This window comes from Micropterus salmoides, unplaced genomic scaffold (genome assembly GCF_014851395.1).
Source record: "Micropterus salmoides isolate LMB-PRFRI ecotype aquatic unplaced genomic scaffold, ASM1485139v1 Ms_hic_scaffold_9, whole genome shotgun sequence".
NCBI classification, from domain to species: domain Eukaryota; kingdom Metazoa; phylum Chordata; class Actinopteri; order Centrarchiformes; family Centrarchidae; genus Micropterus; species Micropterus salmoides.
In genome coordinates, this window is record NW_024044681.1 from 5,290,557 (window position 1) to 5,317,987 (window position 27,431).

General features: G+C 46.4%; 1 protein-coding gene across 3 annotated transcripts in view; it reads right to left on the minus strand.

The window, feature by feature from the left end:
• Positions 1-3,920: 3,920 nt before the first annotated feature.
• The window catches only part of LOC119895121 (A disintegrin and metalloproteinase with thrombospondin motifs 2-like), a 31,636-nt gene continuing 8,125 nt past the window's right edge, over positions 3,921-27,431 (minus strand). For 2 of the 3 annotated variants that reach the window (XM_038707991.1, XM_038707993.1), the window contains 22 exons: positions 21,800-21,906; positions 21,633-21,716; positions 19,560-19,643; positions 18,482-18,731; positions 18,007-18,112; positions 16,748-16,891; positions 16,498-16,630; positions 15,652-15,765; positions 14,952-15,097; positions 14,786-14,875; positions 13,607-13,689; positions 12,935-13,068; positions 10,595-10,718; positions 10,236-10,316; positions 9,959-10,122; positions 9,704-9,863; positions 7,770-7,902; positions 6,577-6,790; positions 6,188-6,317; positions 6,006-6,080; positions 5,377-5,551; positions 3,921-5,074 (listed from right to left, as the gene is read on the minus strand). In XM_038707991.1, the coding sequence (XP_038563919.1) occupies positions 4,285-5,074; positions 5,377-5,551; positions 6,006-6,080; positions 6,188-6,317; positions 6,577-6,790; positions 7,770-7,902; positions 9,704-9,863; positions 9,959-10,122; positions 10,236-10,316; positions 10,595-10,718; positions 12,935-13,068; positions 13,607-13,689; positions 14,786-14,875; positions 14,952-15,097; positions 15,652-15,765; positions 16,498-16,630; positions 16,748-16,891; positions 18,007-18,112; positions 18,482-18,731; positions 19,560-19,643; positions 21,633-21,716; positions 21,800-21,906 (3,521 nt within the window). In that variant the 3' untranslated portion in view covers positions 3,921-4,284. The remainder of the gene's footprint in view (positions 5,075-5,376; positions 5,552-6,005; positions 6,081-6,187; positions 6,318-6,576; positions 6,791-7,769; positions 7,903-9,703; positions 9,864-9,958; positions 10,123-10,235; positions 10,317-10,594; positions 10,719-12,934; positions 13,069-13,606; positions 13,690-14,785; positions 14,876-14,951; positions 15,098-15,651; positions 15,766-16,497; positions 16,631-16,747; positions 16,892-18,006; positions 18,113-18,481; positions 18,732-19,559; positions 19,644-21,632; positions 21,717-21,799; positions 21,907-27,431) is intronic. The other variant, XM_038707992.1, reaches the window with a different exon arrangement.

Here is a 27,431-nt window from a genome sequence, read left to right on the forward strand (position 1 = left end):
CCATTAAGAGCTTTGTAGGTAAGAAGAATGATTTTAAATTCTATTCTGGATTTTACTGGAAGCCAATGCAAAGAAGCTAAAACAGGAGAAATGTGATCTCTTTTCCTGGTTCCTGTCAGAACACGTGCTGCAGCATTCTGGATCAGCTGAAGAGTCTTAACGGACTTTTTCGAGCAGCCTGATAATAAGGAATTGCAGTAATCCAGCCTAGAAGTAACAAATGCATGGACTAGTTTTTCTGCATCATTTTTAGACAGGATGTTCCTGATTTTCACAATATTACGTAGGTGAAAAAAGGCGGTCCTTGAAATTTGCTTAATGTGAGACTTAAACGACATGTCCTGAGCAAAGATAACTCCAAGATTCCTCACAGTGGTGCTGGAGACCAGGGCGATGCCATCAAGGGAAACTATATCTTTAGATAATGCGTCACGGAGGTGCTTAGGCCCCAGAACAATAACTTCAGTTTTATCTGAGTTTAACATGAGAAAATTACAGGTCATCCAGGTTTTAACATCCTGAAGGCACATTTGAAGTTTAGCTAACTGATGAGTTTCATCTGGTTTGATCGATAGAAATAACTGAGTATCATCTGCATAACAGTGAAAGTTGTTCCAAAGCAACTTACAATTGCTATCCGTGTCAGAGGTCGCACGCCTCTGGAGCAATGAGGGGTTAAGTGTCTCGCTCACGGACACAATGGTGGTTGGGTCACAGGGGGTATTGAACCTGGGTCTCTCACACCAAAGGCATGAGTCATATCCATTGCACCACCACCACCCATGATAAATAAATTATTTTGTTTTCCTTTGAGTTCTGCAGCGTCTCAGACAGTCTGTTGGGACTTGACTTGGGGACCAGCTCACTGGTTTGAGTCCAGCACGGACCACAGTCGAAGGAGCCCCTGACCCCTCACGCTGCTCAGGATGTGTAATGTTCATGTGTTTGAGTATAAATGTGGCTGATGAACGAAAGCTGAAGTTGATCATAATAAATTTTATCTTGTCATCGTCACATTTTAATATTTACATGTTCTACCAAAACAAACTCCCTGTTTGTGGAAACGTTACCGCCCACAGAGCTGACATCCTGCGGCCACTAGAGGTCGCTGCCGGGTTTAAATCCTGAAGCCGTGGGCACTCTTTCCTTCAGGGTTTTGTTCCCTAACTGAAGCTGGAAAATCAGGCAGCTGAAATATTTGTGTTGAAGAGAAACGGAGCTGCAGGTTAGAGTTTGTGATTCTGGTCTCATGTGGATGTGATGGAGGAATCGAAACAAGTGAAAACATGTGGCATTTAAAGCGCTCAGCTGTTTCCACTGATCCCACTCAAACTGGAGAAGCTGTTGTGACTCATCTGATCTGGAGTCAGTTAGATGTGAACAGGCGAGCAGCTGCTCTGCGTGACAAGCTGATGAAGAACGAATAAATAAAAGTAAAGCGCTGATCTAGAAACCGCTTCAAACAGGAGATGTTCGACACAGAAAAGGGAGATGGCAAAACAAAGAGCCTGAGGAGCAGCAGAGACGTCCGGCTTTAACTGAACACAGTGAAACTCTCCCTGTTTCTAAAGGAATTCTCTTGGGTCAGATCCACTGTGAGACACCATTGTGTCCCTGAAATGTACAGCAGCTGTAAGTCGCTTTGGATAAAAGCGTCAGCTAAACGAGTAACTGTAAAATGAATTATACACATTCAGGGGAATGAGCTTTTAGGGTTAGTTTAGAACACTGATACAGAAACCAAACGAAACCTGCCAGCCAGGGAGACGCAGGGCTGCAGGTGGGTGGATTTTACAACCCGTTCTCACTCCCAAGTCGTCACATATGGACACATGGTCTGGACCTGTCGGTGTCACTGGGAAACCCTGTAGGCTCAGGATATTTTTCAGTGCGAGGAAGGAGGTGGAACCAGAACCCGGACTTTCACCCAGGATACCGGTGAAAAAGAAGATTCTGGATCCTTCAGTTCTTTCTAATTGAGACCTATCTCTAAGCTCCCCTTTTCCTCAAAAGTCTTGGAGAGAGTGGTTTTAATCAACTTCAATCATTTTTCATGATTTTCGTATTTATGAAAAACTCCAGTCTGGATTGAAGCCCCGTCACAGTTCTGAAACTGTTTTCAATGATCTTCTGTTAGCTGTTGACTCTGGAAACTCTGCAGTTTCAGTGCTTTTCGATGTGACTGCAGCCTTTGATATGGTTAACCACTGCATTCTCTTATCCTGACTCGAGCAGGGTGGCAGCATTAATTAATTAATGGGGTGGTGATGGCGCAATGGTTAAAACGCCTGCCTTTGGTGTGAGAGACCTGGGTTCAATCCCCCACTGTGACACATCCACCGATGTGGTGGATATAAGTCGCTTTAGATAAAAGCGTCAGCTAAATGAATAAACATAAATTAATCAAATGGTTCAAATCATATCTGGCAGATAGAAGTTTCTCTCAGTCCTCACTTAATTAAAATGTGGTTGGATCAGAATCTGAATTTGTTCATTTCCTGTCTGAAACAATAAATCAACATCGAATGTTTTTATTTAAGTTACCTAGGAGACGAGTTGGGAGTGAGAATGTGTCGTTACCTTTGGACAGAGCCAGAGCCTAAGCTAAGCTAAGCAGCTGCTGGCTGTAGCTTCGTATTTAACGTACACACATGAGAGTGAAGGAAGAGGATTTTACTGAACTGCACCTTCACGGCTGAATTCAGAGCAAAGCAGGCGCTGCAGCTCATCCCCGACGCTCTGCAGTCCGAAGCTTCGGCGTCTGCGACCCTAAACACGGCGAGAAGCTTCCTTTGGTTTGTCTTCAGCCAATTATTAAACGGGCAGCTCAAATCAAGCAATCTGATTGGTTCATAGCAGTGATATAATGAACGTGTATAACGGGTATGACTTCGAATGACTTGAGATATAAGACTGTGAAAATACATAATTACAAAGACCACAAACCCAAAAGTTGCATATGTGACGTCGTAACTTTCTCTGTCAATGACTGAAGCTAACGTAACTGAAGCTAACGTAACTGAAGCTAACGTTACTGAAGCTAACATCAAAACACTGACATGAGAGAATGATGTAATAAAAGAGCCAGGAGTCATTGGATTAAATACATCAGGCGAGATATATTTCTGCGTGGAACATAGCTACATTATCTAGCTAGTAGCAAGAAAGCAATGAATGTTAGCTAGCTTTACCACGCTAACATGTTGGTGACGTATATTGTGCGAGACGAGAGATGTAGTTCGGTTTCACACAAAAAACGACATGTAACTTAATGTTTTACAAAAAAATGTGACTTTCTTGACGGACAAAATTATCTTTTAAATTGACCAACGTCATGTGTGTAATTCAGTGTTCAATTCTAACGGCATAAAAAGATAAGTTGTCTCTCGCCGTTGACTACCGTACATATTTTTTCCAAAATAAGGTCCCATGAGCCAGAAGCGGAAGTGAGTGATAGCCTACTTTCTTTTTGCCAGGCTTGGTAACCGTTTTATAAAAGCAGCAGCTCACCTCAGGCCGTGATATACGCTCATTACATTACAATGAACAACGCCTGTTTTGGAACAGGTGTATAGGCTAATTTTCTACGTTCTTAGCTCCACCTACTGGCAAAAAGAGGAAGTGAGCTAATGGTAAATAGTCAGGATGACAGGAAGTAGTGTTTAGGAACTTCCTTTCCACATGGGCTCTTAGAGGAAGCATCAAGCAGTCCTGTGCCTTAAAGTCCACCAAACAGCTTCATCCGTAAGTTATCTACAACATACAGTCGTATTAACACGTTGATGTTATTATTTCTTGTGTTTGAGCGTAGACAAATTATTAATGACTATTGGTGGATGATCTTAGTGTATTGTTGGATCGACATACCTGTCGTCAGCACCTGGTGTGTCTGTATTTTTTTCTAATGATGTACTAGAGACTGGATGAGTCTTTGCTTTATTTAGAAACAGGGTTATTCGGTACAAACGTCATTAATGTGAAAAACAACAGCTGAAAACCAGAACAACTCTAATGGAAGACAAGTTTTCGGAAGAAGAATGAAGCAAACGTTTCTGGTCTTATAAGTTTCAGGATCAAGTCTGGACTTTACTGTGGATTCAGGACCGCTGACGTTGCTTTATGGCAAACATGACTGTAAAGTGGAAATCCAGAGCAGCTGGTGGAGAATCAGTCGTCCGTCCTGCTGGTCGGCTCTGCAGTCTGCTTCGGTTTCTCGTTCAGAGTTCATTAGCGTTAGCAGGAAGTGAGCAAGCTGCACATGCGGCGTCACGAGTGAACAATGTTTTATAAGCTGGCGTGTTTCCTGACAGTCCTGCCCGCTCCGCTCCGGGTGGATCGCCTCAGAACATCCTCACGCCGTTTCTCGTTCAGAAGCTGCTGGATGCGTCTGTTTTGTGTTCGCTCGCGGAACGGCGGCATTCGCGGCACAAATTGGTTCTGCTGTCCCCTGGTGACGTCACCGTCCAATCCCACGATCCGGTACGGGACCTCGTCGACCGAATTGTTCTCCCTCTTAGAGAGTGGGAAGAAGGAGGAGGACAATGACGCCAACGTTGGCGTAGGTTCAGATTCTGGCAGAAGGCTCCGCCTTCCTGACATTACATCTGGTGGTGATGTGGAGGTGATGATGTCATCAGGATCAGCTGATGCTGTGGCGGTGGGGAACTCTGGGACGGCAGACGTCCTGTCCGGTGCCGGCGTTGGACCATCAGTAGTTACTGTGGGAACCGTAGCAGGGAGCATTATGGGAGAGGTAGTTTTCCTCTTGAATAAATGTGGTGGAGCAGTTTTTCTTGGACGCCTTGTAGTAGTAGTAGTAGTAGTAGTAGTAGTAGTAGTGGTTGGAATGATATCCGGAGTGTCAGAGGGAATAGAAGGGTCACCGTAGGACGAATACTCGTCGTAATTGTCGTACTCCACGTACACAAAGTCAGTTCTGCTCCTGTGGGTGGGGGGCGGAGTTACAGTGAAGATGGTTGGTGGAGTGCTGATGATGTCACTGGTGTTGTGGCGGCTGTCAGACCAGGAGGAAGTGGACGGCGAAGTCATCGCGTCCGTGGTTAAACTCCACAAACTAGGAGACAAAAACAAGAAGCACCAGTGATACCATATTCCTCACAAAGCCACTCAAAGGTTTTCCATAAAACCTCTTGTTCTCAGGCGGATATCATTTTCAGGTCCAGGATATGGTTAGCTGGTTAGCCTAGCTTAGCACAAAGTCTGGGAGCAGGGGGAAACTGTTAGCCACCAAGCTCCAACAACGGTAAAACAATTCACCTTCCAACAACGTAAGAACGAACAAGAGGGAAACACTAACTGTTGGACTGTTCCTTTAAGACCCCCCAACCCCCCCGCCCAGTCGACGGCTGGTCTGACCTGCTGCTGGCGTTCGGCGGCTTCGTGCCGCTGGAGTTGCTCGAGTTGTCGGAGTTGCTGAAGTTTCCCTCGCTGCAGGACTTGCAGCACATCTGACGGTACCCAGCGTTGGAGCAGTACCGACTCAACACCTCCATCTGGCAAAACACTGAGCGGTCACCACGGCAACGCTGCCCTGCAGAACAGGTGGTCAGTCAGTCCAACGTGACGTTTATTTATTGAGCTGTTTAAAAGACAGCTGTTTGTCTGCATCCTGGACGCCAGATCTGAATGATAACATCACATTTACACCTGGTGTTTATAAGTGTTGTCATCACACTGCAGGTTTTACTTTGTAGAGGAAGAGCTCGTCTGTAGCTTTTATTTTGACAGGCAGCTTTAACTGACTCACTGCAAAACAACTAAAATGAGCCCAAGGCAAACAACAAGACCTGATGTAAACCATCTGCAGACAACATCATCACGTGGTCATCATTTTCTATCCTCCTGCAACTCAGCAGAATCAGTAAAAATCACCGTCTGTCAAAGCAAAACCTCTTTAAACCTGCACCGTCATCTTAGACTACAAAAACCTTCACAATCGCCTCCTAAAAGGAGAAGATGAGGAGGAGGAGGAGTCTGTATTTTACTGGAGAAGCTCTTTGGCGCTGTGAAGTTTGAGTTGGACCTGGACAGCCACTGAATGATGGAGTTCTTCTGGTCGCCTGCAGGGGGAGACAAACACACTCAGCTACACACAGACTACAACTCCCAGCATCCCTCCCTCTCTCTGTCAGTATTAATATACGGTGTGAGATTGGTCAACGCATACCGCTACAGGATGGGGCTTTGCAGGTGCGGGTTGTGATCAGTCGAGGCATGCTGCAGTTTCGGGCTGAACCCTCAGGACCCGAACACACAACCTGACGCTCCTGAGTCCCGTTTCCACATGATACCGAACACTACGAACAGAGACATGTCGATCAGACTCTGATGTTCAGAACCTGATCAGTTAGCAGCCTGGGGTCATATTCAGCAAACATCCTCTTAACTGATCAAACTATGTGGTCATCCAGGAAGAAGGATGCGGAAGTCCAGAGACAAGAAAAAGATGAAAGGAAGGAGTTAGAAGGAGTTCAGGAAGAAGAGCTCCAGCCATTTAGGAGGCCCCCTGGTGGTAACATAACTTTGTGACCTTGGGAACAGTTGACTGGTCCGTACCGGAGTCCAGGGCCCGGCTCTCCAGGTGGCGGGGCATGGGAAGCGGTTGCAGGTTTGTTTCCCAGGGGGCCGGTCCTCGCCGCAGAGTTTGCTGTTCACCGAGCGCTGCTGCTGCTGCCCACTGCTGGACGTCTGCTGGCAGCTCACCCAGCGACGCTGCCATCCTGTCTGACCACAGGAGGCGCTGCAGTCCTGCCACTCCCCGGTCACCCAGCTGAGGCGGGAGAACCAGAAGTATATCATTCAATTTGGGAGCTACTCAAGCATTTGTCTTCATTTCCCGTTATTTCTAGTCAGTTAAACTGAAATATTCTCGGTGGTTCGCTCCCCGGCTCCCCGATTCTGCATGTCTAAAGGCTTGCTCAGACTACACGACTTGCCGTCTTGTCGTCGTCAAGTCGTTGCGTTCACACTACGTGACTGATCGGTGACAGGAAGTCACACACTACACAAGTTGACGGCTCTGTCACCAGACGACTGGTTGAAAACTACTTTTTTTCAAGAAAACACGCAGGAAATGAGGTGAAACTACACATGACATAGGAGCTGTCATTATAAAGACTACAGGACTATAGGTGAAAGGATCGGCACACGCGGGGAGCAGGGATTATCTGAGCTACAGAGAGCTGGAGGTCAGTAAAAAGGGGTTTGTAGTTAAAAGTAGTTGCCTGCGGTCATTGGCTGGATGTGGATGTCGAGTCGGCCGTACTCCTCCAGATATTTAGCATGCTAGATATCTGGCTGGCATGAGTGATGCGTTGGCGAGCTACTTTAATGCGGCGCTGAGTAGTTCACATATAATGATTGGCGTGCGCCAATGATTCGCTGATTTACCCCCTATCACAGCCTGGGGTACTGCGTAAGGCATAATGGGCCTTTCAGACAGGCTGTGACGGCTGCACTGCTCTTTTCAATGGCTTGGGGTTTGGTCAATGGGGTTTGTTGCTGCATCGAGCAAAGCGCAGCACAGCGCACTGCTCGCCGACCTCGCGCTCATGCTGCAGTCACAGTTCAAAATTGTTGAACTTTGGCGCTGAACCTGCAGCCAATTCGCTTTGGGCAAGAAACTGAACCCCAGATTGCTCCCGGTGGCTCCGGTGTGAATGTAAAATGCTTTGAATGGACTAAAAGGTGCTACACAAATACAGAACATATACCATTACCATTTACCACAGCGACCTGTAGTGCGTTACCGTGGTGAGCTGCAGGCGTGGGTGTTGCAGTTGCGGCTAATAGCTCTCGGTTTGTTGATGTTGGTGCAGAACATCCTGTGAACCATTTTCCCATCAGCCTTCCTCCGACAGCCAAACCTCGTGTACTGTTTCCCTGGCAACAAGACAACGCTGTCAACTGCCATGCAGCTGTTACCTTGGTAACCACAGAACAGAGCCAGGCTGCGTCTATTAGTTTCCAAACCTACTTCAGATTAAACCACGCCCACGTCTGTATGACAAAAACGGCTGCATTCCCACGGAAACCTCGTTCACGCAAGTCCCACGAAAAAATGACAACAACAGTAGCTTGGAAAATACGGATATGGGGCACTGAGTTTAATGCATTTTTTATTTATCAGACCACAAATTATACAAGAATTGGCCAGTTAGCATGCTAATACTGTTTGTTCAGTGGGTTTGGTGCTGAGTTATGGGAAACAACGTCAAGTTAACAGTTTGAGTCAAGCACAGAGATTGCACAATGTGTGTTATTTGCTTATCACTTTGAAAGTTTGAACTGGCAGGTGTAACATTTCTTTATGATAATAATAGCTTTAGCCCATATAGCTAGCTGTTAAAGTGACAGGAAGTTGCCTCCTTTCTCAGCTTATTGGACTGCAGTCAGTTCAAAGGCCTTTAGTAATGTTAACCTATTGGCATGAGAGAAACTCAAGGGCCGTAATTCAGCTACATGCTCGTACTGAGGACTTCTGGCAGGCTTTAAATGTGTATGAGAAGCAAGAATCAACGTAAGAATCTGTGACGGTTCTCAGTCACACAGGTTCAAATCAAGGGCAGCTGGACTTGGTTAAAGATACCCGAATATGTTTTGTCTCTCATCCAAGAGGCTTCTTCAGTTCAGACTGACTACCAGGCAGCTATTTAACCTCTGTGGGGTCGTTATCCAGGTGATGGACCGCTTGGTTCATTAGTGTTCCCGGCTGTTGGAGACACATGAGGCCAAGTGTGAGCCTTTATTCAGTTTCCTGGAAGGAGATGAGGTTCTCAACAAACACCACATCCCTGTGTTTATAAACCCAAGAACACGCTAAGACAGATCCTGGTCCACCCCAAAGACCGCACAACAAAACACAAGAAAAGCAATGCAGTGAGGAATGCACAGACCTGTATATTGGGGAATTACCACGACGCAAACGCATGGCTCAACACAGAAGGGCCAACTCCTCAGGTCAAGACTCAGGAGTTTACTTATATCTGAAGGATAAAGGACACAACATATTCTCAACCGGGAGGACAGATGGTTCAAAAGAGGAGTCAAAGAAGCCATTTACACCAGAGTAGAGAAACCGTCTCTCAACAGGGCAGGAAGTCTGAGACACCACTTATCCTCCACCTACAATGTCGTCCTTTCATCTCTTCGCAGGAGACTGAACAAACACTCACTTGTGGCCTCAGGTGAAGAAGCCAACGATGGTGGTTTTGGCCTCAAGTGACTCCAAGGACCATAACGACTGTCGTCAAAACAGCCAGAAGCCAACGAACCAGCTGTATCCATGACTTTGCTAACAACCACACAGAGGATAAAAAGCTGGTCTCCCTGAAGAACTGAAGAAGCCTCTTGGATGATATTGGACTATTAGATATATCTGTCTAATTTAACCGCGGCAAATTATCATTAACGGTTCAGTTACCTCAGCTCTGCGGAACTATGATCGTCAGTCACCTTTGAAAAGCGCTAAACAAAAACCTGTAAAGCACACTGAACTGCCCTGGAGTATGAAATGTGCTTCAACAAATAAAGTTGTCTCGCCTATTTCCAAGCTACTGTAGCACTCATATGTCGTGAAGGTGGTTTTATCAGTAACGCAGCCGTCGATGCTTTCGTCACACTGAAGTAGGTTGGAAACAAGATGGACGCTGCCGGGCTGTTACACAGCAGCAGAGTTGCATACCTCCTCCGCAGGGTTTGGAACAGAGTGACCACTTCTTCAGTGCCCACTCGTAGAAGATGGCGTCCTCCGTCACCCGGTTGGACTCCAGCGAGGATCGGAGGCGATCCTGGATGATGTACTTATAGGACACCGTCACCTTGGACTCGCTGTAGGGTCGAACCTGATGGACAGAAGCACAGGCAGGTGGTGGTTCTCTGAATTTAGACTCTATCCAGAAATATTTTCAGCACATTGGACTTCTGTTGACGGACTGACCATGAGGAGGACTTCGTATTTCAGAGGCCCCGTGGTCTGGATGAAATCCTGCTCCTCACTGTTGCTGTACTCCCACATCACACCCTTCTCGATCACCACTCGGGATTCTGGGAGCTCATCTTCATCGTTGAGGAAGAGGTGACCCGTTTCCTGGTTCTTCACGGCTGGAGCAGGAAATAGTGAAAACAAGGTTTCCACAAAATGTGCGAGCTACAGTTCCTCATTCCTTACAAGTTCCTCATGTAGGACAAAAAAAACTCCTCCTCCCTCCTCTTACCCAGGACATGAGGAGTCCCTTTGAACTCCTGGATCAGCAGGTGCCGGGCTCCTTTGGGGATCTCCAGGATCTTCAGGTAACCTAGGTCATGGGAACAATAATCATTTATCAATCAGTAATGAATACAACTGAAACACGATCAGCAGCAGCAACAGATTAGTAACCTATTCCCATCACCGTGCTGTCTACATCGGCACCGGCTTTACACCTGTGTACATTTATTATCGCAAATAAGTTCTGGAAAGTACTTTTACTGAATACCTGCTTTCTGATCATAGTCTCTGTACTGACTGAGGTTTAAAGAGCCTCCATTATTTGACTGGACCATGTTTCAGTCCGACTCAGAACTCTGATCAGACCTTGTTTCTTGGTGCTGCGGGTGAAGTTTCCTTTGATGATCTTACAGCTGGAGTTATCTCCTCCACAGACTCCACATCGATCCTCCTGCTGGTCTGAAGCAATCTGTCCGTCACAACCTACGTGCTGCATGAGGAGGGAGGAAACAAGGACAGAGGAGAGGATACAAGAAGAGAGGAGGAAGTCTAAGTTTTAAGATCAGTGGCTCTCTTTGGGACCAGGCGGCAACCTCCGGCTGTCACCAGGGATACTAGCCAGGAAGCACCTTAAACCTGCATCCCAGCCAGCAGGGGGCGACTCCAGCGGCTGCAGAAAGAAGTGTGATTGTATAGAAGTCTGTGAGAAAATGTTTCTACTTGTCAGCTGATTTATTCCCTCAGTAAACACTTTCCTGATGAGTTTATGGTCTCAGTCTCTAGTTTCAAGTCTTCTTCAACACAGCATGATGTTCATTTAGTAAATTATGGTCCCATTTAGAGGAACAGAGACCAGGAAGCAGGGGAGGCTTTAGGGCGGGGCTACAAGGTGACCGCTGCTCTGTTTTTAACCAGCGCCACTGAAAAAGTTTATCAGGAGTCGGCTGCTCATTTTTCAGTAAGTACGTTTTGTTTTAAACCTGTTTGTCACTAGCTGAAATTAGCATCCCAGCTAATATCATAGTTAACGTGAATTACAGATGCACCTTGCTAACCAAGCTAGCTAGCTCCACCGTCTCGTCCAAATATGGTCACGTCCGGTTCCAAAAAAACACAATGGTGGTGGCCAAAATGCCAAACTGGAGGCTTCAAAAGGATCGTCCACAAACCAGTAGGGGACGTCACGGTGACTACGTCCACTTCTGTTACCCAGTCTCTGTTTGGGACATGGAGGCGACACTGGGTGAAGTACGCCGGTCCACCTCTCTCCACCATTCACCTGGTGAAACTTTACATCTGCTGGGTTTTCATCCTCACAGACAGGACCGTGTTCCAGAGTTGTCAGGGAAAATAAAGAGGCGGAGAATCTGTTTCTAAGTTACTGAAGGTCGGTGAACAGATGTAACAGCTGTCCACCAACAGCACAGAGAAGTGAAACCCCACTTCAGCTCTAAATCTTACAGAGTTAGTTCAGTTTCTGAGACTATACAATCTATCCACCATAACATCAAACTACAAACAGGCTCCTCAACCAACACTCCAACCAGGATGGTGAGAAACCTGGGTGTCATGATTGATGACCAGCTGTCCTTCTCAGACCATGTTGCTGCTTACTCAGTACTACCCAGCTCCTGGTCCAGGCCATGGTTACCTCTCTGCCCTCCTAGCAGCTCTTCCAGCTTGTGCCGTGAAACCCCTACAGATGGTTCAGAGCTCAGCAGCCCGTCTGGTTTCTGATCAGCCCAAAAGGACTCGTGTCCCTCTGTTACTCAGTGACCTCCACTGGCTCCCCAACTTCCTCTGATAACACCTCGAGCCTCTAACATGCACTTTATTTGTTAACTCACTTCTTCCTCCAGGTATTTACCCCATTGATGTCATACGTGCTATTAGCTCGTACTAGTACGTATTGTCACTTGTAGATCTTGTGATCTACTGATGCTTTACTGATGCTTGTATGTTGATCCCTGATGTACGTGGCGTTGGACAAGAGCATCTACCAAAAGAGTAAATGTAAAAGTAAATTTCACTCATTCCACGACCCAGGGCAGCGACAGATTAAGTCCTCCCGAGTCTCCATCTTCACTGATGGACAGTTAACTAAGCTTAACATTAGCTTAGCATTAGTTTAGCGAGGCTTTAGTAGGACAGAACAGGGGATACATGAATGAAGGCGTAAATTTGCCCCAAACACTGTACCACTGTAAACTACTAGCTTACAAATAGAGGTAGTATTTCTGCCACTGTAGTATTTATAGCACTACTGCTCCTCTCTGTCTTTATACTCCAGACTGTCCAAACTGCTGGGTGGTGAGTGTGACATTGCCTGGTGGTTTGGGGTGGACTGTCTCAGGTCTAGAGGACAGAATTACAGATTGATTTGATCTGGATCTCAGTTCTGTGAGCTCTATACTTTGCTATTCTGAACCCGTCTATGCTGTGTTATGGATACATAAAACGTTTTCATTGGAAGATAAAATATAAAAGAAATAAATATAAATAGTTTTCACAGTCCCTTTAGGCAGAGAGAGGAGCAACAAGCTGTTGTAATGAAAAACATTAAAACAATCATATCACATATCACGTTAGGACATATAACAATAATATTTTAACAACTTCATAAAGTTTTACTTTCTCTACCAATGGAATGACATCATCATAACCACAGAGACTAAAGAAGGTGAGAAACTAAGACAAAATAAAGACCTCACACTCTCCTCGGACGCAGACGCTGTGGCCGTCGCTATAGGAACACGGCGTCCCATCATGCACCATTCTCTTCATGGAAACCACCGCCGCCGTTTCCTTCGACTGACAGTACAGACGACAGCGTTCGTCAGCTGCAAACGCAGGAAGACGATAATGTGATGATGCACAAGGACGTTTTAATTAGACTGAACAAAATTATGAAGGCAACCCTTTTGTTTTTGCCCCCATTCATCCTGAGCTGAACTCAAAGGTCTACAACTTTCTCTATGAACACAAAAGGTTTATTTCTCTCAAATATTGTTCAAAAATCTGTCAAAATCTGTGTTAGTGAGCACTTCTCCTTTGCCGAGATAATAATAATTTTGTTCAGTGTATATGATGTGTATTATTATTATCACAGCATGAAAGAGTCAGAGCTGCTTAAGGTGGAACATTTAAGGGGGAACATTAAAAGAGACGGAAACCAAAATATGTTCAGACTTTAAAGAGTTAAAGGGAGGAGAGGCCACAAGTTTCCTTCCAATAACAGATTCCTGACTGATGAGTTTAACATGTGAACACACACACTCACTCAGCAGAGAGGAAACTTTCATCTAATCTCTGAGTTTGGAAAAATGTGTATAAAGTGTGTCGGTGTGTGTGTGTGTGTGTGTGCAGAGTGTGTATTACGGTCAGGGTGTTGGTACGGCAGCCAGTGATGTTTCTTTCCTTCATGTTCATAAAATGGATTCCAGACTTTACACTGATCCTCCCTGAAGGAGAAAAACAACAAATGACCAACAAACAGACAGACTGCTGGGATATGTAACGCATGACAAAGCAACGCATGACAAAGCAACGCATGACAAAGCAACATGCGACAAAGCAACATGCGACAAAGCAATGCACGACAGAGAGGCATACGACAAAGCAAATTACGACAAAGCTGCACACAACAAAGCAATGTACGACAAAATTATGTACGACAAAGTGACGTACAACAAAGCGACGTACAACAAAGCAACGTACGACAAAGCAACGTATGACAAAGCAACGTATGACAGAGCAATGTACGACAAAGTGACGTACAACAAAGCAACGTACAACAAAGCAACGTACGACAAAGCGACGTACAACAAAGCAACGTATGACAGAGCAATGTACGACAAAGCAACGTACAACAAAGCAATGTACGACAAAGTAACGTACAACAAAGCGACGTACAACAAAGCAACGTACGACAAAGCGACATACGACAAAGCGACGTACGACAAAGCGAATTACGACAAAGCTGCACACAACAAAGCAATGTACGACAGAGCAATGTACGACAAAGCAACGTACAACAAAGCAATGTACGAGAAAGTGACGTACAACAAAGCAACGTACGACAAAGCAACATATGACAAAGCAACGTACGACAAAGCTGCACACAACAAAGCAACGTACGACAAAGCAACATATGACAAAGCAACGTACGACAAAGCTGCACACAACAAAGCAACGTACGACAAAGCAATGTACGACAAAGCGACATACGACAAAGCGACGTACGACAAAGCAACGTATGACAAAGCTGCACACAACAAAGCAACGTACGACAAAGCAATGTACGACAAAGCGACATACGACAAAGCGACGTACGACAAAGCAACGTATGACAAAGCTGCACACAACAAAGCAACGTACAATAAAGCAATGTATGACAAAGCAAATTACGACAAAGCTGCACACAACAAAGCAACGTACGACAAAGCAACGTACGACAAAGCAATGCATGACAAAGCTGCACACGACAAAGCAACATGCCTAATCAGAATGCGACAGAACGGCACGCAGTGAAACAGAGAGAACAGCAGATCTACTGACCTGAAGTCCGTCAGTGGGGGACACTCTTCTCGGCTGCACAGTTCGAACTCATAACTATTTCCGAAGCAGGTGCGCCCCCCGTTGGCTGGACTGAGAACAACAAAAGATTAGCCTCTCTGATCTGATCTGTTTTGTGACAGACACAGATGAGTGACAGCTCACTTACATTGGGTTGTCGCAGCGCCTGGCCCGGAACCTGACCCCGCCCCCGCAGGTCCTGGAGCAGCTGCCGTACGGACTCCATGAACCCCAGCCGCCATCTTGTCTCAGCATATCAGGGGTCAACTTCATGCAGAAGCCCTTGAAACAGTGCTGCAACCAGAAACAGGAAGGAGGTTCAGCACAGAGCTGGATTCAGGAGGTGGTTAGCCTAGCTTAGCACAAAGTTTGGAGGTCCAAGGTCTAAAGCTGATGATACACAGATCAACATTTAGAGCAATCTTGCAGGGCAACATTGCTGTCAATGGTAATAAGGAGTAAAGATTACTACTGTAATCCCCTTACCCCACCACTCCGCCACCCGTCCTGCACCGCCGCTATCCGTTCAAAACATAGTCGGACTTGCCACTGGCAAGATTGCCCAGCAACATTGCTCAAAAAGTTGCCCCGTGTATCATCATCTTAAGAGTCTACAGTCCTGGGTTGGGTCTCTAGAAATGTGGTGAGGGTTACAACCCATCCAACAGCTGCTGAGATGTTTCAGTCTGAACCAACGTGGTGGACAAACATTTATCTCCAGAGCCGAACCGCTAGCAGGTCAACAAATCCAAAGAGAACGTTTTTCCTTTTAACTGCTGACATCAGAGGAAAGCCTCAACTTTGTTGATAGAATTGCAACAGTTGACGTCTGGATTATGTGTCCTCACCTTCCCCGGTCCACACTTTGTCCCGTCGAGCGGGGGGCCTTTCTTGGTCTTACAGTAGAACGGGTTGTTGTAGTTGCTGCACCACAGCTGTTTACAAGGATCATGGGTCGGGTACTGGAGACAAACACACGTACACAGAACACATCAAAATACAACAATAAACTATAAACATCAGAAGAACACAGAGATGTTCACTCGGTCTGCAGGAACAAAAGCTGCAACTGAAACCCGTGGGTAGGAACAAACCGCAGATTCTGACTTGTTAAATCATGTCAGACCTGAAAGAAACTGTGAAAATGAATCAATTCAACACAAACATGATAATCACAGACCTGAGAGAGGAAAGTCAAACAACCTTAACGATTAAAGCAAAAGAATTTCATCTTCAGGTTGAAATGTTGGAAACTCCCAGAACAAAGACGTCATCAGATTACAGACCGCTGAAATGTTTCTTAGTTAAGATCCTGACCAGATGTGGTGTTGGCCTCCAACCCAAAAACACATCAGCAGGTCACATCTGCAGTCAGTCTCACTGAAAAACATCCCAAAACTCAAAGACTGAACTCCTGTTTGATTTTAAAGTATCAGAGCTGGAAGGTTTTTCATCCTGAAACTGGATCTTACATGTTTTCTTTGTGCTCCCTGTGGTTTCTGAGTCTATCTGTACGTGTCGCAGTCCTAAAGTTTCCTTAAATATGTTTAACAAACTGTCCAGGAGCAGTTTCTGCTGTAGACGCTGCAGCGTTACTACACACTATAAAGGTTTGAGGCTCCTCCTGACAGTACAAGAGGTCAAAGGTCACCCCTCACCAGATGACCTGGGTACAGACAGACAGAAAGACGCACCGCGGTGCAGAGGCTGTATTCTGGTCCAAAGTCAAAGCGACACTGCTGGTCCATGGAGTACTGAAACCCTGGCAACTGAGGCAGAGCCGGCCAATCGTGGTGGAACGGGTCGTCACGGAGACAGTCATAGGTACTGAAGAGAGACAGACGGACAGGTGTGTTCAGGTGTCGCCCGATATGGAATCAGGGCACAAACATCCATTCTTCTTATTACAGTAAGTATGCTAGTAGTATTGCTTTTAGTACTGACTCCAGGTACTTGTGCAGCTCCCTCCAGCTGCACCTGGACCAGTGGTATCGATAAAAAGTGGCCTGAACCCGCGGAGACATGATACTGCCCAACGGCACGTCGTCAGCACAGTCGTTTGCCTCGCCGTCATGTTCCATCCCTAACCTGAGACAGACAGACAGTCAGGGAGACAGACAGACAGGGAGACAGACAGACAGACAGGGAGACAGACAGGGAGACAGACAGGGAGACAGACAGACAGACAGACAGACAGGGAGAGAGTCAGGGAGACAGACAGACAGACAGACAGGGAAACAGACAGACAGACAGACAGACAGACAGACAGACAGACAGGGAGACAGACAGACAGACAGACAGGGAGACAGGGAGACAGACAGACAGACAGACAGGGAGACAGACAGGGAGACAGGGAGACAGACAGACAGTCAGACAGGGAGACAGACAGAGAGACAGACAGACAGACAGACAGACAGGGAAACAGACAGACAAACAGACAGACAGACAGGGAGACAGACAGACAGACAGACAGACAGACAGACAGACAGGGAGACAGACAGACAGACAGACAGACAGACAGACAGACAGACAGACAGACAGACAGGGAGACAGACAGACAGACAGGGAGACAGACAGACAGACAGACAGACAGACAGGGAGACAGGGAAACAGACAGACAGACAGACAGACAGACAGGGAGACAGACAGACAGACAGATAGACAGGGAAACAGACAGATAGACAGGGAAACAGACAGACAGACAGACAGACAGACAGACAGACAGACAGGGAAACAGACAGACAGGGAGACAGACAGGGAGACAGACAGGGAGACAGACAGGGAGACTGGGAGACAGACAGACAGACAGGGAGACAGACAGACAGACAGATAGACAGGGAAACAGACAGATAGACAGGGAAACAGACAGACAGACAGACAGACAGACAGACAGACAGACAGACAGGGAAACAGACAGACAGACAGGGAAACAGACAGACAGGGAGACAGACAGGGAGACAGACAGGGAGACAGACAGGGAGACTGGGAGACAGACAGACAGACAGGGAAACAGGGAGACAGTCCTACTTGGACACCTGGGATTAATTTATGGCCGCGGCAGCTGGGAGTCATTTTGATTTTGTTTATTGTTGTTTTTCAAAATGTACATTTTGTATTAATGTGGATTTGTTCTAAGTATAAAAGTTCTGCCAGTTGATTTGTGTGTGTGTGTGTGTGTGTGTGTGTGTGTGTGTGTGTCTCACACGTGTCCTGTTTCATGTGCAGCTACGAAGGCCGAGGAAAAACCGTCCTCAAAGACGAGGACACAACTCCGGTGCAGGTGACACATCCCTGTAACTGGAGCATAACCTGCAGAGATCAAAAGCTCCCAGGTCAGGGGTCAGAGGTCAGGGCCTGCTAAGGCAGGTGGCCTTAGTAGTAGTAGTACTCGTAGTAATAGCAGCAGTACCCTGCATGCCGGAGAGGCAGAGCTTATTCCCGACCAGGTAGATGGTGTTAGTAGTTGCAGTATTTGTAGTATTAGTGGTAGTACCCTGCATGCCAGAGGGCCAGAACTCCTGCCTTGTCAGATAGATCATTTTAGTAGTAGTACTTCTAGTATTAGTAGTAGTGTTAACAGTTGTGCTCTGCATGTCAAAGCTGCCAAACTGCCTAGTCAGCAGTAGATGGTCAGGTAGCCAGTTTTAGTGGTAGTGTTTGTAGTATTAGAAGTAGTACCCTGCATGCCGGAGAGGCATAGCTTATGCCTGGTCAGATAGATGGTGTTAATAGTTGCAGTACTTGTAGTATTAATGGTAGTATTAGCAGTAGTACCCTGCATGCCGGAGGGGCCGAACTCCTGCCTGGTCAGGTAGATGGTGTGGTCGTGCTGCTCGGCGTGACTCTGCTCCCTCTGCTGGAGATACGACCATCCACATACGTTCTCCAAACTTTTCTGGGCATTCCCCACAGAGACCATCTCAAGGGACTGTTGGAGAGACACTTTGGGTTTTTACTACGTAGTACTCAGGACACAGAGTGGACACTCTAAAGTACTTAAAACTTCCCACAACAAACTCTAATCTTTTGAATAACACACTGGAAAGGAAGCAGCTATCAGCCCGGGTGGGGATGAGTCGGGGGGGGGGGGGCACAGCAGTGAACAAAGGGCTGGAATCTGTAAAAATGGTGGAAAGTGGAAACGGTGGCTGTCTTCATGTCTTCACCACCTCCCTGACCCTCTGTATCTGGACTTTAAAGTGAAAGTGAAAGTGAAAGCTAGTTATGTGAAATCAGGATTAACAACGTGATCTTGTTTTCTTGTGAAAACAAAACCTGAGAACACAGAACACAGGCGCCCACAATAAATGAGACATGTTTACACACCATCCATTTAAAACGTCTGCCCTGTGGACATCAACCTGACTAAGAAATGTAAATGCTCCGTACTTGTATAGCGCCTTTCTAGTCTTTTCAATCACTCAAAGCGCTTTTACACTACATCTGCATTCACCAGTCACACACATTCATACACTGAGCCTAAGTGCTCAAACAGAAACTAACATTCACACTCACTCATACACTGGCAGAATAGCCGCAATTCGGGGTTCAGTATCTTGCCCAAGGACACTTCGACACGCAACCAGGGGGAGCCAGGGATTGAACCTTCGACCTTCCGATTAACGGCCAACCCGCTCTACCTCCTGAACCACAGCCGCCCCTTTAAGAAAGCGTGTCCTTCCTGAAGAAGACATTCCAGCAGCTGAACATGTTAACATCCAGAAACCTACGGTAGCTTTGAAACAGCGTTTAGTACCTTTGATGGAGACAACATGATGATTTTGACCAGAACAATGTTGATGTTGGCGCCCAGGGAATGATCCTGGTAGATCTCATTGACCTGGAACAGACCGAGAGTAAGTCAGTAAAGTTTATATAATGTAGAACCTTTCACAGATCGAGGTCACAAAGAGTTTCACAAGAGTAAAGAGAAAGGGGGGGGGGGGGGGGGGGGTCTGCAATATATTTTGAGCAAATCAATCCATGCATCTATCTATCAGACCATCATTTCTAAATTTTGGGAAATCCAAGATCATAATCTCAAATTTCTACCTTTCTTTTCAGCGCCTTATAGTGGAGGAGGGGGTTGCTGGTGTGTTGCATGCAGCACCAATTCTGCTAAGGTCATGACGGTAAACTGCTTCCAGGTGAGAGACCAGACAAAGAGCAGTCTGTTGACTTTGATCCAGACTTTACAGGAGAGCACAAAGGGGAGAGTCTGGTGGGTGACCTTTGACCCATGGGACCAGGCCGGGCTGATCCACAACAAAAACGAGGGCTGACTCCCTGCGGACACTGTGATTCCTGCTGAGCTGATCTTCAGGTTGGAGGATTAGGAGACTGGACCTTGGACCCAGCAGGATCAGACTCTTTGTGTGTCAGTGCTTCTTTGTTATTGGAGCTGAAAGGGCTCGAGGTTTCGGATCAGAAACTTTACTTTTTGAAGATCAGAGCGAAGAGAGACATAGAGATGGCAACTGATCATCAGCTGGTGGTGAGTCGGATTAGGTTGCCCAGAAACCCAAGCATAACTTACTTAATGGCCCCCTGTGGGACATAGGGCCACAATGAGCCCCTCATCCCCTCCTGTATTTTGGCAACATGTTGAAGTATGCTGGGAATCTTTATCTTGTTAGTTGCAGCAGTTCTGTCCCAGGTCATTTTGGCCTTTCAGGTTTCCTTTTGCTGTCTCTTCTTATTTCACTCCTGATGTTCTTGCCTTTGGTTTCTCTATTACTCCAAGGTTGTGATCTTCGTTAGGCCAGAAGATGCCACGCAGCCTACCCAGGCGTCTTTTGTAAAATACATCAGTCCTTTTTATATTAGCTTTGTTTCCTGTCAGCATTCGGAGCAGTGATTTTGCTGTTGTAAACAGGGACCTGTTTAAGGCTGCATTGCCCCTGTGTGTCCTGCTTTCCTTGCTGATAAGGCTACCTAAATAAGCCAAAGATGGGGGAACTGGGTAAATCCGGCTGAGGCTTATATTCCAACTCTGGAAGAACCTCTCCAGCATCCCAGGGGAGTTCTGCCCAGAGACCACTCTTTGTGGTGGCAACACAAATCCCACAAGAGGGCAAAGCAGTCGGGGAAGTCACAGGGCTAAAGAAGAGGCCTTTCAGTCTCGATAGACCAGGAGACTCCTGAGTCAGACAGGTAGAGATGCCAGAAAAACCAAAACCACAAGAAGGAGAGACTTGGGAGAGGGATGAATTCAAAAAGGTTTTCTCAGCAGGGGAGGAGTACCATCTTGGTTTAGAAGCCTCTACACTGTCACATGGGGGGTTGGGAGCAGTAGCTATTCTTTCCATTTTTGAAAAAGGTTTACCAGAGGGTTTGCTGAGTATCACACTGTTCATGTTCAGGTGAGTGCTGAAGAGTTCAAATACAACATGACAACAGTAAAGCTGGTATAAACAAAGAAAGAGAGTTTCTTGGCAGACAGTTTATCAGTAAAAATATCAAATCATATCAAGTTAAGTTTCATTGTGAGTTTAATAAAGTTATTAAGGTCGACCAGAAGGCTTGACTGAAGATTGAGTCCCAAAAACTGAGTCATAGATTTGTTTGGGGATTTTGAGCGAGCTGGATCAGACTGTGAAACTAGACTGTGTCCTGGTGGTTGAACATTCGACCAGCTCGTTCATCTCACAGTGATCCTGGAGAGGTCGTGTAAGTTTGACCATCCAGTCTGTACGAGCTTTGTGGATTTGGAGATGATTCGTCCATCTCTGAGATCCACCTAGAGGTTAAACCAGACTCACCACTACTCAGTACTGAGGCAACATCTTCTACATTCACCTCTGAATTAGAAATCTGAGTTTTCACTTACTATGTTCATGAGTGTCAGAAGATATTTCTGGATATGGTCTCGGCCGTGGAAAAGAAGAACTGAGTAGTCCACAGCCAACAAAACCTGGAGGAGCAACAGAGAGTTTAAAGAGTCAGTAAACTCTACATTCAACAGTTCAGCACCCTCTCTCTTCAGCAGTTCATTACCTCAATGTTAAATAGTTCAGCCTCTTCAATGTAGCGCCGTCGTCGAGCTGAGTCGGATCTTGACCCCAACACATTCTGGTTCAAGTTCAGAGAACCTAAAAGAGGACCTGGAGACCAAAACAAGACCAGTCTCAGTAACCATGAAAGACGGTTTCACACAGAGTTCTATAGTGAAGGTAATGTTGTATTTTGTTTTACAGGTTTTCAGGAGTCTGGACATCACACGGGTCTTTACCATCAATGTGATCTCGAGTGACTAACGACTCTCGGGTGACTCTAACGACTCTCGGGTGACTCTAACGACTCTGAGGTGACTCTAACGACTCTCGGGTGACTCTAACGACTCTCGGGTGACTCTAACGACTCTGAGGTGACTCTAACGACTCTCGGGTGACTCTAACGACTCTCGGGTGACTCTAACGACTCTGAGGTGACTCTAACGACTCTCGGGTGACTCTAACGACTCTCGGGTGACAATAACGACTCTCGGGTGACTCTAACGACTCTCGGGTGACAATAACGACTCTGAGGTGACTCTAACGACTCTCGGGTGACTCTAACGACTCTCGGGTGACTCTAACGACTCTCGGGTGACTCTAACGACTCTCGGGTGACAATAACGACTCTCGGGTGACTCTAACGACTCTCGGGTGACAATAACGACTCTGAGGTGACTCTAACGACTCTCGGGTGACAATAACGACTCTCAGGTGACTCTAACGACTCTCAGGTGACTCTAACGACTCTCGGGTGACTCTAACGACTCTCGGGTGACAATAACGACTCTCGGGTGACTCTAACGACTCTCGGGTGACAATAACGACTCTCAGGTGACTCTAACGACTCTCAGGTGACTCTAACGACTCTCGGGTGACTCTAACGACTCTCGGGTGACTCTAACGACTCTCAGGTGACTCTAACGACTCTCAGGTGACCCCAGAGGCTGTAGAGTGAACAAAGTATCTTTGATATGTTGGGCTTCTTTTCTTCACAAAATAAAATTGTGTAAAAGGTGTTGGTATCAGAAGTGACTCTCAGGTATCGAGGTGTGTCCTCATCTTGTTGTAAATACTGAACAGCAGATCATTTGCTGGTGCAGAGTTTAAAACACGCTGAGTCATCACTGATCTGAGAACAGACAGAAACAGATGTGTTGTTGCTATAAATAAATCAGGAAGCAGAACGAATCTCTGGGTCAGAATCTTTCTACATTTAAGTGCTAACAGACGCGAGGTCATGCTGTCAGAAGCTGGAACTAAGCTGTGTTTTCATTGGCCACTGAAGGAAGTGAGAAAAGTCATGCTGAAGATCATGTAGACTGTGTGGATTCAGGATTGGCGTTTGAGATAGAGACTGTAGGTCCACGTGTCTTACCACCTCAGCCCTGCAGATACCACCCGTCAGCTGTTTACTGTAAAACAGACCAGAGAGCTCCACATCATGAACACATGACACGATGTTTTAAACACGCAGGTCAACGTACTGTCGTCCACTAAATCTGAACACAAATAAAGCTTCGGTTCATCTCTCTGTGTCAGGATGCCTTCATGGTGTAAACAGCAGTAACTCTGCAGACCTGAAGGTTAACAGCTGCTGCAGAAGCAGCTTACTGAACAAATCCCCCCTACAGTAGCAACAGGGGGCCGTGCTCTGCAGCCGTTCACAAATATATTACAGTCTGTTCGATAGTTTAAACACTGGAACCAGGCCAGAACTAAAATGTCAAACACCATTTTTCAAAAAGCACAATCATTTCCCTAAACTATAAACCGTGAACTCTGTTCCCTGTTTGGACACGTGAGTCATTGATCTGTCACTGCAGACCCCTTCATCGCACTGACATTCAGGACTGACATTGAGCCCGCAGTTCCCCAGGTGGAGCCACAGAGAACAACTGATCAGTTCTGGAACAACAGATCCAGAAAGACGTGAGAGAAGAGGTCGAGCACACCGGAGAGGAGGAGGAGGATTAGAGGAGGGGAAGGGCAAAGAGTTGAGTAGTCTCTGATGAAATTCGGAGGAAAGAGTACGACCGAGAACCTCAGATCCATGTTCTCCTCCTCCTCCATGGAAGAAGCCCAGACATTTAAGTAGATGTGAGCCAGCAGTGGATCAGTCAAGAGGACGTTCCCCCTGCGGCCTGGCCCGGGCCTGACCAGAGACGGGATGCTGGGCCAGAATACTTAAGTTGTTGTTGTTTGGTGTGGTGTTCAGGACATTAAGGAATAAAAATGTACATGTGTACTTGTTTTGTCTTTTGTTGTGTTCATCGTGTGAAAAGGTTTCTGAGCTGCAGAACCACGAGCAACAGGACTTATTACAGGTGTTTGTTTTCTCTCACAGTGTGTTTTTTTTGTGTGAGGGCTAAGTTTGTCTTTTCAGCAGGATTAAATGGTTTTATTGAAGTTCTGGATTTGTGTTTAGAGTTTTGAGGAAAGGCGGCATTGTTTGAAAAAAACCTGTAAAACTGTAGAATAAAGTAACCCGAGGCTCTGGATTTAGAGTTTGTGAAGCATTTCAGCGGCTGAAGAGTTCAAACACAACATGGAGGCAGTAAAACTGTCTTCATATAAAAAGAAATAAAATTACATGCAAGTTTCTTGGCAGACAGTTTATCAATAAAAATATCAAATCTTATTATGAGTTTAATAAAGTTATTAAGCTCAACCAGAAGGTCCAGAGGCGCACAGGACTAGGGGGGACAGGGGACTGAATAGACAGGGCCCTCATGTGAGGAGGGCCCCAAAGATGCTAGAACGAACAGCTGTGGATGTGGAGAGGGGCCCATAGAGAATGCTTCTGAACAGGGTCCAGATTTTTGATTGTTGTGAGCGAAGGAACTAAGACAATCAATATTTAACCGATATTTAATCAATAACTGACCAGAATGACACGTTTCAGATTAACATGAGTGTGTTTACTGACCCCAGCTCTCTGGATTATTTCCCTTACAGACGTTTAATATCATCTTTTGAACAAACAAGGGACTGTGGAGGATCTCAGACCAGCTGACAGAGTCAGAGACACCTGTTCTGAGTTTGAAACCTGAATCCTGCTTATTTTAAATGCTGAGTTTATAAAAACATCTGTTGATGGAAATGACATCAGCGATCAGAAACAGAAACTGTGAGGTCACGCCGGGCTGCCGGAGTTTAATCGAGGTGAAAGAAAGCTCTCGTCTCATTGGCTGCCGCTGCTTCAAAGGCATTTCAGTGACGGAGAGGACGAACGACTCAGGAGCTGAACTATCTGTCAACTCTGAGCCCCAAACCTCCAAAACCTCCAAATCTCTGAGCCTCGGACTGCCACGTCGCAGCTGGCTGAGTGCGTGTGCGCCTCTGCCAAGTTTCCTGGATGCGTTTCCCAGTTTTCTGACTCGGTCCTGCAGAACCAGCAGCAGCTACACTATAAAAAGCAGATTGTGTTTTGTCCTCTGTGTTTGTGGTGTGAAGCCTCGGTCAGCATCGTAATCAACGCGCCTCATAACTCAAGATTCCTGTCATAACATCCCTGCGTTCAGCTGGAGAAGCATTTCCTGACTGCGAGTTATTGATTGTGTAATCTGATTCTACTGACGGTGTTTGAGGACAACATTTAAATTCTAACTTGTGACACAGCTGCAGTCAGAGGTCAAACGATGGAAAACCATGTGGAGACGACATCAGACTTTTTGTTAGAGTCACGTGTTAATGTGAGGAAGGTCGCAGCCTGCTCATCGCTCTGCACAGCTGATACTTTCTTTACTTCATGTACGGCAGCGTTAATTCACCAAGTCTGTTTCTGTTTATCCACAAACTGCTTTCACTCCTCAGACTGGAGGCTTCTTCAGTTCTGACTGACCGGCTGGGAGTCCCAGCTGTTTAAAACCTGTGGGCTCGTTACCCGGGTGATGGGTACCTCTTGGTTCGTTGTGGACGTAGATACTTAATCATAGTAGAAGCACAATGATCAAGCACTAATTACCAAATCAACTAAATTTAAACATGTCAGCAAAAAAAGGTAAAGTGATTCTCTGATTCCAAAATGCTCCCTGTGGGATATGCAGCTGAGTGGACAACGGAACAAAACCGTGGGTCGGAGAGAGCCGTAGCCGGTAGGCCGGGTAGAAGCACAAAAAGGACAAACGTGTTCCGCTCCTGAAACGTGTCTCAGACGCTTCCAGTGGAGGTTGACGCCGGGCAACAGTGACGCAACACAGCCAGACTTAGTGGACTTTCCGGGTTAGCCCTCCTCCACGGTTTAGCAATGGTCTTTCTAATCAGGTGTAAATGGCCTGTGTCACGTCTCTTTTGAACCATCTGTCCTCCCTGTCCAAAATATGAACATTGTTGTCATCGACAAAGTGTCCCTGTCCTGCAGATGTAGGTAAATTGCAGTTATTTAGTCCCCTTGGTCAACAACACGCCTCACCACCTCCCAACCCCCATAGACTTTGTGAACAAGGTTCAAGGACTGAAACTGGACCCAGATGAAACCATGGTGTGAACTCTTTGTTTACACGTATCCCCTCCATGGAGGCAGGAGACACCGTAAGGACTTGACTGGACTCAGACGTCCCACTGGAGCATAAGCTAGGGAGTCATCAGAACCCTGCACCGCCAACACGTTGTCACTCCCGACTCGTCACATATTGACGCTTGGTCAAGGTCCTTTGCCGTTGCCTTTTAACGCCTTGGGTGCCCCTTTTGCGTCATTTATTGACGTTTAGGGCTCCGCGGTCAGTTAAATAATAATTTACTTAACTTGCCTAACTTAAATAAAAATATTTAATGTTGACTTTTTGTTTCACACGAACCCCGATCTCTTTTCTGTTAAATATCATATACCTGCCTATACCGCCAAAAACTGACGCTACAGGGCTTCCGCTATAGGGATCCCCAGTGCGTTGCAAACGGACGCTGATCGGTCTTGACCATGTGTCCATATGTCCTGAGTCGGGGAGGGGGAACGGGCTGGCACCACAGAGTAAACAACATACCAACGTGTGACCAAGCCCGAGATAACTAACAGATCCACCTGACGGGGGCCCGTACAGCCTGTGGGTACCCTAAATGGACCTTTGTGAAAACAGCCACAAGATTACATTTACTCATTTAGCTGACGCTTTAATCCAAAGCCATTTATTTTGCTATAAATGTCAGAGGTCGCACGCCTCTGGAGCAACCAGGGGTAAAGTGTCTTGCTCAGGGACACACTGGCGGATGTCTTGGTGGGAATCAAAGCCGGGTCCCTCACCACCCCAAGATCCAGAACACCAACACTACGGGGGAGGAGGAAAAGAAGAGTAAACGAAACATAGTGATTCCATGCATGTCTGGAGTATCAGAGAAACTCAGGAGGATCTCAACAAACACCACATCCCTGTGTTTGTCACACACTGAGACAGATACTGGTCCCCCCTAAAGACTAGAAAAGTAATCTAGTGTATGCGGTCCAATGCGGTGAGGAATGCACAGACCTGTATATCAGTGACTAAACAACCACGACACAAACGCATGGCTCAACACAGAAGGGCCGACTCCTCAGGTCAAGACTCTGCAGGAGACCGACGTCTGAAGGATAAAGGACTCTCTTTGAGGACAACAATGTCCATGTTGTAGACAGGCAGGACAGATGTTTTGAAAGAGTGAAC